We start from the raw sequence: 16279 nt of genomic DNA, 5'->3' as shown, positions 1-16279 counted from the left end.
TTAAATTGGATATGAGAAGTCAATTTTATTGTCAACTGATTGTACAAATACGAAACAGTGTTCTCCAGTCCTTGGTGCAAAACATGCAGACACACAACCAGACATAACTCACATACAGACAAACAATATATATGCAGGACAAATATGTAATCTATTGTTTCACAAACAGTATTTAGAATCTCAAAGGTTTTCATCGTTCAGCATTCTCACTGCCCGTGGAAAGAAGCTGTTCCTCAGCCTGGTGGTGCTAGCTCTGATGCTCCTGTATCCCTTTCCCGATGGGAGCAGCTGAAAGATGCTGTGTGCAGGATGAAGAGGCTCCTCAATGATTTTGTGCGCCCTCTTCAGACAACAATCCCAAGTAGATCATGACGATAGGGGGGGAAGGGAGCCCCAAGAGATCCTTTCTGCCATGTTTCTGGTCCTTTGGATTGACTAATCTATTTCTCTGCAACAACTGCACCACACTGAGATGCAGCTGGCCAGGATGCTCTCCATAGAGGTCTGATAGAAGGCTGACATAATGGTGGCCGGTTTGTGTATTGCACTTGACCCTAGTGTGCAGACTTTCTTGTTTTACCCTCTCCACCTGTTAAGCTTTTTGTTGTAACCTATTGCTGACAGGGAGAGCAAGATTGTTTTCAGCACCACGCCACATTCAGATTCAATGGAATATTTCCTTATGGATTACACTTCTCAGTTGTAAATACACAAGGACATTGCCTCACAGCTCTTATTTGCAAAGTCTCTTGGTCCTGCAGGAGAAAAAAAAATTTCCTCATTATTTTAAAATGTATCCCTTTCTCAGACTATGAGAGGAAACATTCTCTCAGTCTTTAACCTGTCCAGATCTCAGGATCTTAGCCCTCAAATCATCTGCACTCCAGGGTGCTCTCAAGTTCTATGACCATATTCTCCTGATCTTCTGATTCATATCCATTGAACACCTTTTGTCTGTGCTCCTGCCACATTCTTTACTTCTTGACAGCCTTTTAATTGTGGTGGAAAGTGTGCTGACCATCTGGTATGGGGACATCAATACCCCTGAGTGTAAAGCCATCCAAAAGGTAGTGGACACAGCCCAGGCATTACAGGCAAAACCCTCCCTATCTCATCTACAGGGTACGGAGGGCAGCAGCAATCATCAAGGATCCACACCACCCAGCGCACTCTGTTCTTGCTGCTGCCATAAGGAAAGAGGCCAAGGTGCCACAAGATTCATACCACTAGGTTCAGGAACAGCTACTATCCCTCCAGAATAATTTTTAACAACAAACTCAATTAGAAACCTGTTTAAGGACTCTTTTGTTTTTTCTCTCCCTCTCTCTGCATTGCATATTCAATTTGTTTACATGTCTCTATCTGTTCACACATGTACATTGAGTAGTTTTTGTTTGCACTAACAATAAATGGTCATTCTGGCCCACCCGCAGGTTGGCACAGTTGGTTTAGTGGTCTTTACAGTGCCAGCAATCAGCACCAGACCTTGGGTTCGAATCCCGCGCTGTCTGCTGTCTGTAAGTTCTCCCCATGTCTGTGTGGGTCCCCTCCTCCCCTCCCCCCCTCCTTCTCCCCATGTCTGTGTGGGTCCCCTTCTCCTCCCCCCTCCCTTCTCCCCCTTCCCCCTCCTCCTCCTCCTCCCCCTCTCCCCCCTCCTCCCCCCTCCTCTCCCCCCTTCCTCCCCTTCCCCCTTCCTCCCCTCCCCCCTTTTCCCTCCTCCTCCCTCCCCTCCCCCTTCCCTCCTTCTCCCCATGTCTGTGTGGGTCCCCTTCTCCTCCCCCTCCTTCCCCCTCCTCCCCCCCCTTCCCCCTCCTTCCCCCCCCTCCCCCTCCCCCCCTTCCCCTCTCCCCTCCCCCCTTCCCCCTCCTCCTTCCCCCCCTTCCCCCCTCCCCTTCCCCCTTCCCCTTCCCTTCCCCCTCCCCCTTCCCCCTCCCCCTTCCCCTCCCCCCTTCCCCTCCCCCCTCCCGCCCCCTCCCCTCCTCCCAGGGCTCCAGTTTCCTCCCACCTTTTGAAATGTACCGGGGGCGAAGGTTAATGGGGTGTAAATTGGGCTGTACGGACTCGTGGGATGCGTAATTTTTTTAAAAAAGAATGTCAGGGTTGTATGTGATGTCCTGTACAGTAGGTACTCCAGATTTCATGTCATAATACATACTTGACATCACGTACAACCCTGAGTTTCCTTTTTCCTGCTGGCACGGCAAAATTACAGCGCAAAAAACACTATACACGTGTCAACAATTGAACATGCAATGCACAGGCAGAGAGAGAGAGAACAATAAAGTGCAAAAGAGTCCTTAAAGGAATCCCTGATTGAGTTTGTCGTTAAATGGTGGAGGGGGCACAGCCGTTCCTGAACCGGGTGGTGCGAGTCTTGTGGCCCCTCCACCTCTTTCCTGATGGCAGCAGCGAGAACAGAGGGTGGTGAGGGTCCTGGATGATTTTCCCCGTTGATGCACTGGAGGGTTTTGCCTGTGTTTTACCTTCTGCAACGCGATGTCCCAGCGGAGAAAACATCTCTGCGCTCGGAGGAGTCAGAGACGAGTGGTAGCAATGGGGTGGGGGAGGGAGAAGTGGAGGGCGCATGCGCACTCCTTGCCTCAACCGCCCGCCGTTTCAAATTGTCGGCGGGCGCCGGCTCGGCCAATCGAGGCGCGTCGCGTCACATGATCCAAAGCAGTTAATAAAAAGCCTCGGTCCGGAGTGGGAGTGTTGCTGCGGTGACGCGCCCTCGGTTGGTTGGAGCGGCGGGAAATCTCCATAGGTACGCTAGGACAGGCGGGGGGGGGGGGGCTGGGCTGGTCTGGGCGGAGGAGGGGGGGGGGTGGGCTGGGCGGAGGAGGGGGGGGGGGCTGGGCGGAGGAGGGGGGGGGGGCTGGGCGGAGGAGGGGGGGGGGGGGGGCTGGGCGGAGGAGGGGGGGGCTGGCGGAGGAGGGGGGGGGGCTGGGCGGAGGAGGGGGGGGGGGGCTGGGCGGAGGAGGGGGGGGGCTGGGCGGAGGAGGGGGGGGGCGGCTGGGCGGAGGAGGGGGGGGGGGCTGGGCGGTGGAGGGGGGGGGGGCTGGGCGGTGGAGGGGGGGGGGGCTGGGCGGTGGAGGGGGGGGGGCTGGGCGGAGGAGGGGGGGGGGCTGGGCGGAGGAGGGGGGGGGGGCTGGCGGAGGAGGGGGGGGGGGGCTGGGCGGAGGAGGGGGGGGGCTGGGCGGAGGAGGGGGGGGGCTGGGCGGAGGAGGGGGGGGGGGCTGGGCGGAGGAGGGGGGGGGGCTGGGCGGAGGATGAACCGGAGGGAGGGGTGACTGGACTGGCGGTGGGGGCGTAACAGGGTTGGGGGGGGGAATGGGGCATGATTGGGGGGAGGTGGTGGGGACGAGGTGGGCTTGGTGGGGGGGGGGGTGGCGAGTTGGAGGGGGTGAGACGGTGGTCCTATCGGGACTCCTTGCCTTGTCTTCGATTTAACCACTTGAGGGGGATCGGGATGGGGGGAATGGAGGGAGGGGGATGGGGGGAATGGAGGGAGGGGGGATGGGGGGAATGGAGGGAGGGGGGATGGGGGGGGATGGAGGGAGGGGGGGGATGGAGGGAGGGGGGGGATGGAGGGAGGGGGGGGGATGGAGGAGGGGGGGGGATGGAGGGAGGGGGGGGGGGGATGGAGGGAGGGGGGGGGATGGAGGGAGGGGGGGGGATGGAGGGAGGGGGGGGATGGAGGGAGGGGGGGGGATGGAGGGAGGGGGGGGGATGGAGGGAGGGGGGGGGATGGAGGGAGGGGGGGGGATGGAGGGAGGGGGGGGGATGGAGGGGAGGGGGGGATGGAGGGGGGATGGAAGGTGTGGGGTGTCTGGGTGAAAGCGGTGACCAGATGAATCAGTCATTTGAGGTGAGCTGGGGTTGGTGGTTGAGGTATTTGATTGGCCCTTGGGGTGACAACACTGGGTGGAGGGGTGACATCAGTGATTAGGGAGTTTGGGGGGTGACGGTGACTGATGAGGTTTGTCAGTGGTTGTTGTGTTTTGAGGGAGTGATGGGAAGAGGGTGTCGTTGACTGGGACATTTGGGGGCATGAGCTCGGCAACCAGGGCGTTGGGTGGGGGGTGTCAGCAATTGGCAGTTTGAAGCAATCTATGGTGAGGTTGGGGATCAGTGATTTGGGAGTTTTGGGGTGGGTAGGCTTGTCAAAGGCTGGTTTGTGTGTGTTATGCTTGTGGTCACTGGGATTTGAGTGTGGGGGAATCATTTGTCATTTGAGGTGAGACCACTGGAATTTAGGGATTATGTGACCTGGGCTCGCTTTTTTGGGGGTTTGCAGGTCTGAGCTTGGGGGCAGACACCTGATTGTCTCCTGCTTGGCTTGGAGGGGAGGGAGGGAGTTGGAGGGGTGAGACAGTGTCCTATCAGGACTGGGGTGATTACCTGCACCATTTCTGCTATCTACTACATGATCCCACCACTTGACACACCTCCAACTTCACAGGGAGTGCTCCCTCTGACACTCTTGTCCACTCCTTTCTCCTCCCCCCCCCCCATTGTCCTTTGGCACTTTAATCTGTGACTGCAGGAGATGTCCCACTTGTGCTCACACCTCCTCCCTCACCACCATTCAGGTCCCCAAACAGTCCTTCCAAATAAAACAACACTTCACTTGGAATCTTCAGGGCTCATTTACTGCATCTGGTGCTCCAGTTGTGGTCACCTCTATATCAGAGAGACTGGGACGCAGATGCGAGATTGCTTTGTTGAGCACCTCGGCTCTGTATACTGCAATATCGTGGATCACTCAGTGGCCACCCATTTCAATTTTCCATCCCGTTCCCTTATTGACATGTCTTTCTGTGGACTCGTACGCTTCCACACTGAGACAATCTGTAAATTGGAGGAATATCTTCTGTCAGGGCACCCTCCAACTTTTTTTTTTTTTTTTTTTTAATTTTTTTATTTTTCACACCATAAATCACATTAGCCATGATATACACTATTTCTTTTCACACATATACAGTGACTTTTCTTCCCCCCCCCCCCTTTCCTCCCAAACCACCCCCCCACCCCCCCCTCTCATCCATTTTAGGTATACAATCTAGGTGCATTAAGCCAGTCAGACAATGTTGTCATTCAACAAAATTACACCAGAAATTCTACTGAGTCCATTCTTTTCTTTTCCTTCTCCTTCCATCAACTTAGGTAATGTTTGTCCCCGGTAGGTTTTCGCTATTGTATTCAATGTAAGGCTCCTATACTTGTTCGAATATTTCAATGTTATTTCTTAACCAATATGTTATTTTTTCTAATGGAATACATTTATTCCTTTAAATTTGGTAGTTTCTTCCTTTTAATTTGGTTATGTATTCCATTAATATTTAAAGACATATAGTTCAGCGTAGCCCTTTTATATTTTGTTTATCTTCTCTTTCCGTTTTTTCCATCATTACCTTTCCTCCTTTTCCATTTCTGTTTTCTTATTTTCAACTCTTTATAAGACAACATTCCTACAACATCCTAACATTTTCCTTATTCTCCTATTTCTATCTTATTTATCCCCAATCTCCCCTTCACCTCCTGAGTTGTCCTTTATCCCTTGTCGGACAACCACATCTCCCCTCTCCATTTGGATTTGCGAATCCACTCGCAAGCGTCAACTGATTTTGCAGTGACCGCTATTTCCCCCCACCCCGCCTCCCCCAGAAAAGATTTCACTTTTCATATGTCACAAAGGTCCCTCTTTTAATTCCCTCCTTATTCTCTCTATTCCATTACCTTCCCTTATTAATTCTTGTCTATACTATCTATATTTTCCTCTAAGTACAGATACATTCATGTATGCTCATTGTCTCTATTCACTCTTATACCTCTTTACCTGCATACATATCAATCGTGATCATTTTTACTCTCATTACCCGTCTTCATCCCTCAGTCTATTTTTGTCTTTACCCACATACATATCAGTCGTGATCATTTTAACTCTCATTACCCGTCTTCCTCCTCAGTCTATTTTTGTAATTGTTCTGCAAATTTTCGTGCTTCTTCTGGATCCGAGAATAGTCTGTTTTGTTGTCCTGGAATAAATATTTTCAATACCGCTGGATGCTTTAGTATAATTTATACCCTTTCTTCCATAAAATCGCCTTTGCTGTATTGAACTCTTTTCTCTTCTTTAGGAGTTCAAAACTTATATCTGGATAAATGAAGATTTTTTGCCCTTTATACTCCAGTGGTTTGTTGCCCTCTCTTACTTTTTCCATTGTCTTCTCCAGTACCTTTTCTCTGTAGTATATCTTAGGAATTTTACTACAATAGATCTTGGTTTTTGTTGTGGTTGTGGTTTAGAGGCCAATACTCTATGTGCCCTTTCTATTTCCATTCATGCTGTAGTTCTGGACATCCTAGGTCTTAGGGATCCACTCTTTTATAAACTCCCTCATATTCTTGCCTTCTTCATCTTCCTTAAGGCCCACTATCTTTATGTTATTTCTTCTGTTATGTTTTCCATTGTATCTATTTTTTGAGCTAGTAGTTCTTGTGTCTCTTTAGTTTTTTTATTAGTTTCTCCAATTTCTTTTTTAAGTCTTCTACCTCCATTTCTGCTGCTACTGCCCGCTCTTCCATCTTGTCCATTTTTTTTCCCATTTCTGTTAAGGTCATCTCCATTTTAATTATTTTCTCCTCTGTGTTGTTTATTCTTTTTTCTTAAATCCTTAAATTCCTGTGTTTGCCATTCTTTAAATGACTCCATGTATCCTTTAATAAGAGCAAGTATAATCCTTTACCTTGCCTATCTTTTCTTCTTCTATTTCACCATACTCTTCCTCTTCTTCTTCTCTGGGTTGACCATCTGTTGTTTCTTTGTTGCCCTTTCCTCCTCTTCTATCTTGTTTCTATGTCTTCTGTGGTCTCTTCTTGCTGCAGGTGTTCTGCAGCTGTCGTTGCCGGCTGTGGAGATCGACTCCCCAGCTGGTCCCCCCTCCCATCGGTGTGTTTTTTTTCATTCGCATCGCGCATGCGCGAAGTTTCGCGCATGCGCGGTTGCGCACTTTTGCTCGGCTCTGCGAGCCATTTTTGTAGTCCATTATTTACCGACCTGAGGGAGCGGGTTTCTCTCTCCGCAACGGGCCTCTTCGGACAGGTAAGGCCTTCACCTTTTCCCTCCTTTGTCTTCTCTTCCTCTCTTCTTACCGTTGCTTTCGACTTTTCTTTTTTTGTCGCCATCTTCTTTCCACCTTTATACTCACTTTTCTGTAACTTTTATTTCTGTGCCTTTGTGTTTTCTCTTGTTTTTCCCGACTTTTCTGGAGAGGGCTGGAGTTCACCGTCCGGCCACTACTCCATCGCGTGACTCCTCCTCAGGGCACCCTCCAACTTGATGGCATTAACATTGACCTCTGGTTTCCATTAAACCCCCCCACCCTTCTTCCCCCATCCTTTTTTTGATTAGCTCTGTTTCTCTATCTCTTTTTCTCTTCCCTCTGTCTCACAGAGCCAAAAATCAATCCTTGCCTCTCCTCTTATAGATCCAATTAACACCTTTTGTTGGCCTGGACATCCCCCCGACCAGTCTTCGATTTTTATTCTTTGTCTTCCTGTTCTTTGCTTATTCATTGAAAGGCTCTCAGTCCCGAAACGTCAATAATACATCTTTACCTCCTCTGGACACTGTGAGACTGGCTGAGTTCCTCCAGCATCTCTGTGGTTTTATTTTTAGTTGTGATTTCCCCCTCCTTCTGTGGATCACAAGATGGATGGGAACAAGGCAGTGTCTGTTGTGAGGCCTGCAGACTTCCAGTCTGTGACAAAGAAACGCAAATTGCAGGATGAAAGCTCAAAGGTGAGTGAGCCAGTGTCAATGTTTGCCTTTCGGGATTGGGAGGAGATGGATTGTGGCTTGGGATGAATGGATGGTGAGGTGTGTGTGGAGACAGATGGTGAAAAATTGTGGAACAACAGTCTGTATTTAAGTGGACAAGATGTGTACCAGCTCTAAGTGGTATTTCAATCCCTCAACAAGTAAATGACATGAGTGAGATGTATGTCTAAATTGTTTTTAAATTAAAAAAGGTAGCTCCATCAACAAGACCATCACTCTTGCTTCAGCTACCCACTGCACAACATCATGGCCCTTTCGGCCCATGAACCTGAACCTATACACCCAATTGACCTACACCCCGGTACTTTTGAACGGTGGGAGGAAACCCATGCAGAAACTTCTAACAGACAGCTCCGGATTAGAATCCAGGTCCCTGGCACTGTAACCTCGTTGCGCTGACTGTCATGCTAACCATTCTGCCAAATGTGGTAATTTGTCCAAAACATGACTGAGTCAGAAGTATTTATAAAATATTTGGTTCAGTTATAAAGTTGCCATGACAAGTCCAATGTTTGCATGTGAACTGAAATTCTTGCTTGGTGCAGCCAACCCAGTACTTTGTTTTTAAAAAAAGAATTCCAGTGGTAGAATCAGGATTTATTGTCATGAACATGTCACAAAATTTATGGTTTTGCAGTAGCGTTCCAATTTATAGCAATATTTTAATTGTATTTTAAAAATAAATTGGTGCAAAAGAGGAGAAAGTGTCTGCTTCATCCATTCAGAAATCCGATGGCAGAAGCAATCCTTGTCTTCATACTCCTGTACCTCCTTCCCGATGGGTAGCTCTATGAAGAGGGCATGGCCTGGGTGGTGAGGGGCCTTTAGGATAGAGGCTGCTCTTTTTGAATATTTTATTTTAATTTTCATAGACTCATCAAACATTATAATTTTTTAGCATTCATGTAACATACAGTCTGTATTTATCCCCTATCATCATACAACTGAGAGTACAGTCAATTAAATTACATCAATAACTAAATGAAAAACACCCCATAAATCCCCCCATCCTCTTCCCCCTCCCAGTTTATCTTTACCCCCCAACCTAACACCAATAACCAAGCCATTGACTTTAATTCTTCCCACCCCCACCATCTACCACTTGTACCTCCCTCCCTTTCTTTATTCTCCCCACATTCATTCTTACTTCTAATATACATTCATCATTAAACATTAACATTATGGGGGAAAAAAAACATATCCCCCTCTTATTCCTCACAATGACAATATTTACAGTCCATCTTTTTCCTGATTCCCTCTTTCCACATTTACAGAAGCTGCTTTCTTAAGACACCTTCTCTGTTGATGTATTCGATGGAATGAAGTTTTGTGTCCATGATGGCGCTGGCTGAGTTCCCAACTCTAGTTTTTTCCTGACATGTCCATTAGCACCTCCAAACCAGTCAGTGATGGAACCAGTCAGAATGCTCTTCATGTACACCTTTAGAAAATTGCAAATGTCTTCGGTGATGTACCAAATCTCATATGAAGTATAGCCACTGGCCAGCTGCCTTAGTGTTTGCATTGACATGTAGGCCCCAGGACAGGTCTTCAGAGTTGTTGACACCTGGGAATTTGAAGTTCTTAACTCTTTCCATTGCTGACCCTTGGATGAGGGCTGGTTCAGATTCTCCTGCTTTACCCCACCTGAAGTATACTGTAAATTACAGAAAGATGTACAGAAGAAGTCTGAAAATTGGGATTGGGTCAGTCTGGAATTTTAGAATTTCCGGATTCTCAGGCAGTTCTTGTAAAATTCAAATTTAAAGAGGAATAAAGCAAGCAACAGGTAGATTTTGATAGTTTATTCATTAGTAAATACAGCATGCTTCATTTATCAAAATGAGTTGGGATAAATTTAAAAGTAAATGGGAAGCAGATACAGGTTTTATTTTTTCTGAAGATGATCTGTTATGATAGTGTAACTAGATTGATAAATGCACGTTCTGCAATGATTAACTACAATTTTTTACATCAATTATACTTAACACCTGAAAAATTAAAAAAGTATGGTTTTCATGAATCAGATCTGTGTTTTAGATGTGGTGATACGGTTGGAACTTTTTTTCATGCCATTTGGTCATGTATACATATACAATCTTTTTGGAATATCTGTATAAGATTAAAATAGTTTTAGATCCAACAGTATTTTTATTGGGTAGTTTGCAACCTCTGAAAGGCTTGGGATTAGATAAATTTCAGCTTGCTTTTGTATATTTAGCTTTATCCGTAGTGAAAAAATTTATTGCTAGTACGTGGAAAGATACAAATATGATTGATATTAATAGATGGCATAATGAGATGAAATATTGTTTAATAATGGAAAAAATTATGTATGTTTCATGTGATAATTATAATTTTTTATTAATAAGTACTTGTTATATTCAAATAACATTCACGTTTATGGTTAATTGTTTTTTGAATGAATAAATAGTTGTTTAAAAATTTATCAAAATGAGCTGTTTTATAGAAAAATAAAGTCAACACTTGACAAAAAATGTAAACATTTATACTACAGAAAAGAACATGTAATGCTTGAAATTATTTTTAAAAATGAGCATTGTAAAAGAAAAGTAAAATAGACAAATTAATTTTTGTGACACGAGTACCTTTATGAAGTGTGGTTGCTTGTTGTCGCTGTGCATCTGGTACTTATTCACACTAAACATGCTAAATTTAAAAAGTTTGAGTCTGATATCTGCATTTTTGGACTTTACCGTCATAAACATAAAATAGGTGATATCTACAGTTGCCTCAGTGCAAGAATTTGGTCCTCCAATGCATTTATTTAGGTGAAATTTCTTCTCAGTGAGTGGTCAGGTAGGCCATTTGGCAGGAGGAGATGGATGGAGAGGGATTGTGCTGAGCATGGAAACTGTTTATTGAATGAGGTCACAAGGAGGGGGTATTCCTAGCCAGATGAATAATGTGGCATTCAGTGGTGAGGCAAAGTGTGATTTGGGGGAAACTGGGGAAAATGCACCATGCCGTATGCTATTAATACAGTAGAAGTCCAAAAATCTGGGTGCCAGGAATCCAGACCACCTGAGAATCTGGACTTTTCAAACTTTTAAAATTTAGAGGGCTTTTGTGGGCATGTGTAAGCTCCACAATTGCGCAGCGGCAACAAGCGACCATGCCTAATGCAGAATTTTATCACAAAGAACTTCATTTGTATACTGTATTTTTCTTGCACAATGTTCATTTTTAAACGTAATTTCAAGCATTGCAAGCTTTTTTGTGTTTGGATTTATGTCATGTTGACTTTATCTTTCCCTAAAATTGCTTGTTTTGTGTATGAAGCTCGCTGTATTTGCTAATGAATAAACTACCAACATTTACTACTTGCTCCTAAAATATCAATTTTAAACAGTACTGCCTGAGAATCTGTAAAATCCGGACTGGCCCAATTACCAAGCAGTCTGGATTTTAGGACTTCGACTGTATGGTTATTGTACAAGGACTTCCTTTAGTTCTGGAGAAGAGTAAATTAGTTGATTGATTTCCTCCAGATTTGTAGTCTCTCACGGTGGCAGGATCAAGTTGGATTGTTTTAAATAGTGTCTGGGTGCGGGTGACTCTTAAACATGCGCTGTCTCTTGAATATTTTATTTTTATTCATTTGGAACAGCAGAATATTGGTGAAAATATAGTTAACAGGAACCCATCCCGACTACCACAGCTTTCGCTGAAGAGAGCGGCACTGTCCACATCGGTGAACATTAATGTGAGTCCCTCTGAATTATCTGTTCAATTGTAAATTGCAATAAAATGCACGTGGGAAAGGTCAAAATCTTAAATGCATGATGAGTAAACAGTAAAGTTTTTGGGAGGGTAGATTTCAGATTTATTATCAGTGTAAATACATAACATTGCATATAACCTGCAGACGAGGCACTTATTAGTGCAAAAACATCCCACTATTTAACATGCACCTGTAAACAAACTGACTGCAATACAGAGAGGGGAAAAAAAATCAAAATGAAGAAGTAAGAGTCTTTAAATGAGTCCCTGATTGAGTTTGTCACTGAGGAGTCTGATGGTTGAGGGGTAGCAGCTGTTCCCGAATCTGGTGGGTGCGAGTCTTGTAGCACCGATACCTCTTTCCTGATTGTAGCAGTGAGAATAGAGCATGTGCTGGGTGGTGTGGATCCTTGATTAGATGTTTAAGTTGGTGGCAAGAGTTTTATCTGTGATGTCCTGGGCTCTGTTCACTATCTTTTGCAGGGATTTGCGTGCAGGAATATTGATGTCCCCATACCAGATTGTGATTCAGCCAATCAGCACACTTTCCATCACACATCTTTGGAAATTTGCCAAGGTTTGTGATGACATACCAAACCTCTGCAAACTCCTGAGGAAGTAGAGGCGCTGACGTGCTTTCTTCATGATGCTATTAGTTCATTGGGTCCAGGAAAGATCCTCCGAGATGGTGACACCCAAGAACTTAAATTTGCTCACCCCCTCCACCTCATGATGAGATCATGCATCTCTTGTTTTCCCTTCCTGAAGTAATCAATCAGCTCCTTAGTTTTGAAGACATTTAGTGTGAGGTTGTTATTGGTGCACCATTCAGTCAAGTCAGCACAGGTTTTTAATACTTGGTCCAGTGCTCCATTTGGATCAGGTGCTTTCCTCGGATTTGCTCTCCTGAAAGCTGCCCACATATTATCCTCTGATACGGACAGGAGAGAATCGTTGGGGACGTGAGGGTGTCCAGTGGCATGCAAGATGAGTTTGGTGATAGAAATTTGATAGCCATTGTTGCATTTTCTGTGGATCTGGACTTGTATGATGTTATGAGGGGGAAGGGCTATTTGGTGAATCCCACATTAGCCATCCTGATCAGATTGCTGATGTTTAAAAGGCACACTTTAAACTTGTAGTTCCTTGGAATATCCATTCTCTTTTGCCTCTCATGGTTGGGGGCAATAATGTGCAATCCCAGTGGGATCTCTTTGTGCCCTTACAGCAGAAAAAATTGACAAATTTTGTTTCATTACATTTTCTACATTGGTACATGACAAAGGAATCTTAAATCTGAAGGTCGACAGTCAGCCTTTTTTCCAGGGTAGGGAAATCCAAAACACAAAGTAATATATTTCAGATGAGAGGAAAAAATATACTGGTCCTTGGCAACAACTTTTTCCCAAACAGAGTCGTGGATGTATGGAATGAGTTGCCAAAGTGATAGATGCAGATACGATTACCACTTTAAAAGGAATGATCTATAAGGATATAGGTTAATTGTAGACAATCGAATTATCTCAGGAGGACAAACTGTTCAGCAGGGACAAGTTAAGCCATGCTTCCTCATTGCTTAACTGATTCTACAGTATGTGAAAGACCACAAGGCAGTAGCAAAAAGGCTAATCATCCCATCGAGTCCACTCTGCCCTTCAAATCATGGCTGATGTATTTTTCCTCTCAACCCCATAATCCAGCTTTCTCGCCATTACGTTTGACACGCTTGCTGATCAAGAAACTATCAACACCTCTGCTTTAAATCTACCCAATGACTTGGCTTCTGCCACTGTTTGTGGCAGTGAATTCCACAGATTCAACACCTTCTGACTGAAGAACTTTCTCCTCATCTTGATTCCAAAGGGGACATCTTGTTTATTTTGAGACTGTGCTCACTGGTCCGAGACTCTCCCACCACTGGAAACATTTTTTACAGATTCACTCTAAATACTCCTTTCAATATTTGGAGTGTTTTGATTTTTAGCAAGTGTTTCTAAGCAGAAGGACAATTTTGATTTGATTAGAGAACTTAAGGTGAGAGCCTTTGGGAGTTAGTGATCGCAATATGATAGAATTTGCTCTGCAATTTGAGAGGGAAAAGGTAAAATTGGACATGTCAGTATTACATTTGAGTAAAGGCAACTACAGAGGTGTTGGAGAGGAGCTGGCCAAAATTGATTGAAAGGGGAGAGCAGCAATGGCAGGAGTTTCTGGGAATAATTTTTCCAAAGAAGTAATGAGCAGGGCAGACAAAGGACAGTTGGTGGATATTATTTACTTGGATTTTCTGAAGGCCTTTGACGAGGCTGCAAAACAAGAAAAGAGCCCATGGTATTGCAGGAAAAGTATTAGCGTGGATAGAAGATTGGCTGAATGACGGCAGGCAAAGGGTGGTAATAAAGGGGGCCCTTTCTAGCTGTCTACTGCTGATGTGGTGTTCCTCAAGGGTAATGATGCAGCTCTACAAACTCTTTCTGATTATACCACACTATTAGTACTGTGTCCAGTTCTGGTTGCCTCATTATAGGAAAGATGTGAAAGAGTTGGAAAGGGTGCAGAGGAGATTTACCTGGATGCTACCTGGTATGAGGAGAGAAGGGGAATGAGAGGAGGCATGATAGAGGTATACAAGATATTAAGAGGAATAGATAGAGTGGACAGCCTGAGCCTCCTTCCTGGGGCACCTCTATTCAATATAAGAGGGCATGGCTTGAAGGTAATGGGCGGGCTGTTGAAGGGAGATATTAGAGGAAGGTGTTTTACCCAGAGAGCGGTTGGCGCGTGGAATGTACGACCTGGGTCAGTGATGGAGACAGGTACATTTGTGAATTTCAAGAGACTGCTGGACAAACATATAGAGGAATTTAAAATGCCATGGTCTAAAGGTCAGCACAATCTGGTGGGCCAAGGGCCCTGTACTCTTCTATGTAACTGAGTTGTATGATTGAATATACAGCTTTTGTGGGCAAGTTTGCAAATGTCATAGTTTTTGTGCAGTGGGAGAGACTGTCTAGCTATAAACAGGCATCCCTTTAGAACCGAAATGAGGAGAAATTTCTTCTGGTGAATCTGCGGAATTTGTTGCCACAGACAGTGGTGGAGGCCAGGTCTTTGGGTAGATTTAAAGCAGAGGTTGATTAGATCTTGATTAGGAAGGGGTCAAAGGTAGAGAGAAGGCAGGAGAATGGGGTTGAAAGAGAAAATACATCTGCCATGATTTGAATAGCCTTTCTGATGCCAAAACTTGTGGTCTTTTACATACTGTGGGAATCATTTATACAAAAATGAAGGATGACCTAACTTGTCTCTGCTGTACAAGTCTGAGTTAATCGCATTGTCTCCATTTAGCTCCATTTGGTCTCCGTGGCCATTCTTGTCCACGTACAAGTTAACACAGCTTTACAAAAATTTGTTTTTCCGAAGAAACCTGTGTTCGCTTTTATGAAGAAATTATAATGGGTTTTTGCTTTTATGAAAATTGCTTCCAATGGTATTCAATGGGTCTTTTGCTTTTTGAATTTTTGGTTTACAAACGGTTCCTCAGGAATGCTCTACCTTTGTAAAGCAGGGTATGCCTGTATTTGTTCCTTTTTAAAGTTGTATCTACCTTTTATGCCAGCGTGTTCCATATATCAGCCACTCTCTGTTCAGGATAAAGTTGCTACTGAGGACCTGTTACAGTTTTCCACTTTCTCCTCAAATATATTGTCTTGCTTTGGATTTCCCTACCCAGGGAAAAAGACTGTTTAACTTCAAATTTAAGATTCTTCTATTGTCATGTGCCAAAACACAAAATGTAATGATACACAAAATTCATAAAATTTTGTCAGCTATAAAGGCACAAAGAGTTGCCACTGACATTGCCTAGTGCCCTCAACATTAAGAGAAAGAGAAGCAAAAGAGAGTCCCTTTGGTGACTCAACCATGGATAACAAGGGAAATTAGAGACAGCATTAGGTCCAGAGAGAGAGCATATCAATTGGTCAAAAAAAGTACCAAATCCGAAGACTGGGAGCAGTTCAAGATGCAGCAAAGGAGGACAAAGGGATTAATCAAGAGGGCAAAAATAAATTACGAAAGTAAGCTTGTGGCAAACATAAAAACCAACTGCAAAAGCTTTTATAGATATGTCAAGTGGAAAAGATTGGTGAAATCCAGAGTAGGTCCCTTGCAGTCAGAATCAGGGGAATATATAATGGGTAATAAGGAAATGGCAGACCAATTAAATTCTTACTTTAGTTCTGATTTCACAAGAGGATACAAATAACCTCCCAAGGATGTTGGGAAACAGAGAGACTAATGCAAGGGAGGAGCTGAAAGAAATTAGTATCTCTAAGGACGGTCTTGGGGAAATTGAGGGATTGAAGGCCAATAAATCCCAAGGGCCTGATAATCTACATCCTAGGGTACTTAAGGAAGTGGACATTCAGATAGCAGATGCTTTAAGAATTATTTTCCAGAACTCGATAGACTCCGGATCAGTACCCATGGATTGGAGGGTAGCTAATGTTACCCCACTATTTAAAAAGGGGGATAGAGAAAAAGCAGGGAATTATAGGCCGGTAAGCCTTACATCAGTAGTGGGCAAAATGATGGAATCCATTATTAAGGATGTAATAGTGGAGCATATGACTAGCAGAAAAGGGATTGGACAGAGTCAACATGGATTTACAAAAAGTAAATCGTGGTTGA

The 16279-nt window shown here is 44.7% G+C and overlaps 1 protein-coding gene and 1 long non-coding RNA gene across 7 annotated transcripts in view; one reads left to right on the top strand and one right to left on the bottom strand.

Annotated features, from left to right (window-relative positions):
• On the bottom strand, window positions 1-2738 carry LOC138754803 (uncharacterized). Its single transcript, XR_011351933.1, has 2 exons — window positions 2484-2738; window positions 1-755 (listed from the first exon to the last, which is right to left on the bottom strand). It is a non-coding gene; the product is annotated as an uncharacterized lncRNA (long non-coding RNA).
• Window positions 2658-16279, top strand: part of kifc1 (kinesin family member C1) — a 60763-nt gene continuing 47141 nt past the window's right edge. For 2 of the 6 annotated variants that reach the window (XM_069919634.1, XM_069919631.1), the window contains exons 1-3: window positions 2658-2764; window positions 7682-7804; window positions 11475-11570. In XM_069919634.1, coding sequence (XP_069775735.1) covers window positions 7715-7804; window positions 11475-11570 — 186 coding nt within the window. In that variant the 5' untranslated portion in view covers window positions 2658-2764; window positions 7682-7714. Of the gene's footprint in view, window positions 2765-3805; window positions 3869-7681; window positions 7805-11474; window positions 11571-16279 lie in introns of those variants that run through there. The other 4 variants (XM_069919633.1, XM_069919632.1, XM_069919635.1 and 1 more) reach the window with 4 other exon arrangements.

This window comes from Narcine bancroftii, chromosome 2 (genome assembly GCF_036971445.1).
Source record: "Narcine bancroftii isolate sNarBan1 chromosome 2, sNarBan1.hap1, whole genome shotgun sequence".
NCBI lineage: Eukaryota > Metazoa > Chordata > Chondrichthyes > Torpediniformes > Narcinidae > Narcine > Narcine bancroftii.
This window is presented reverse-complemented; position numbering and strand designations above follow the sequence as displayed.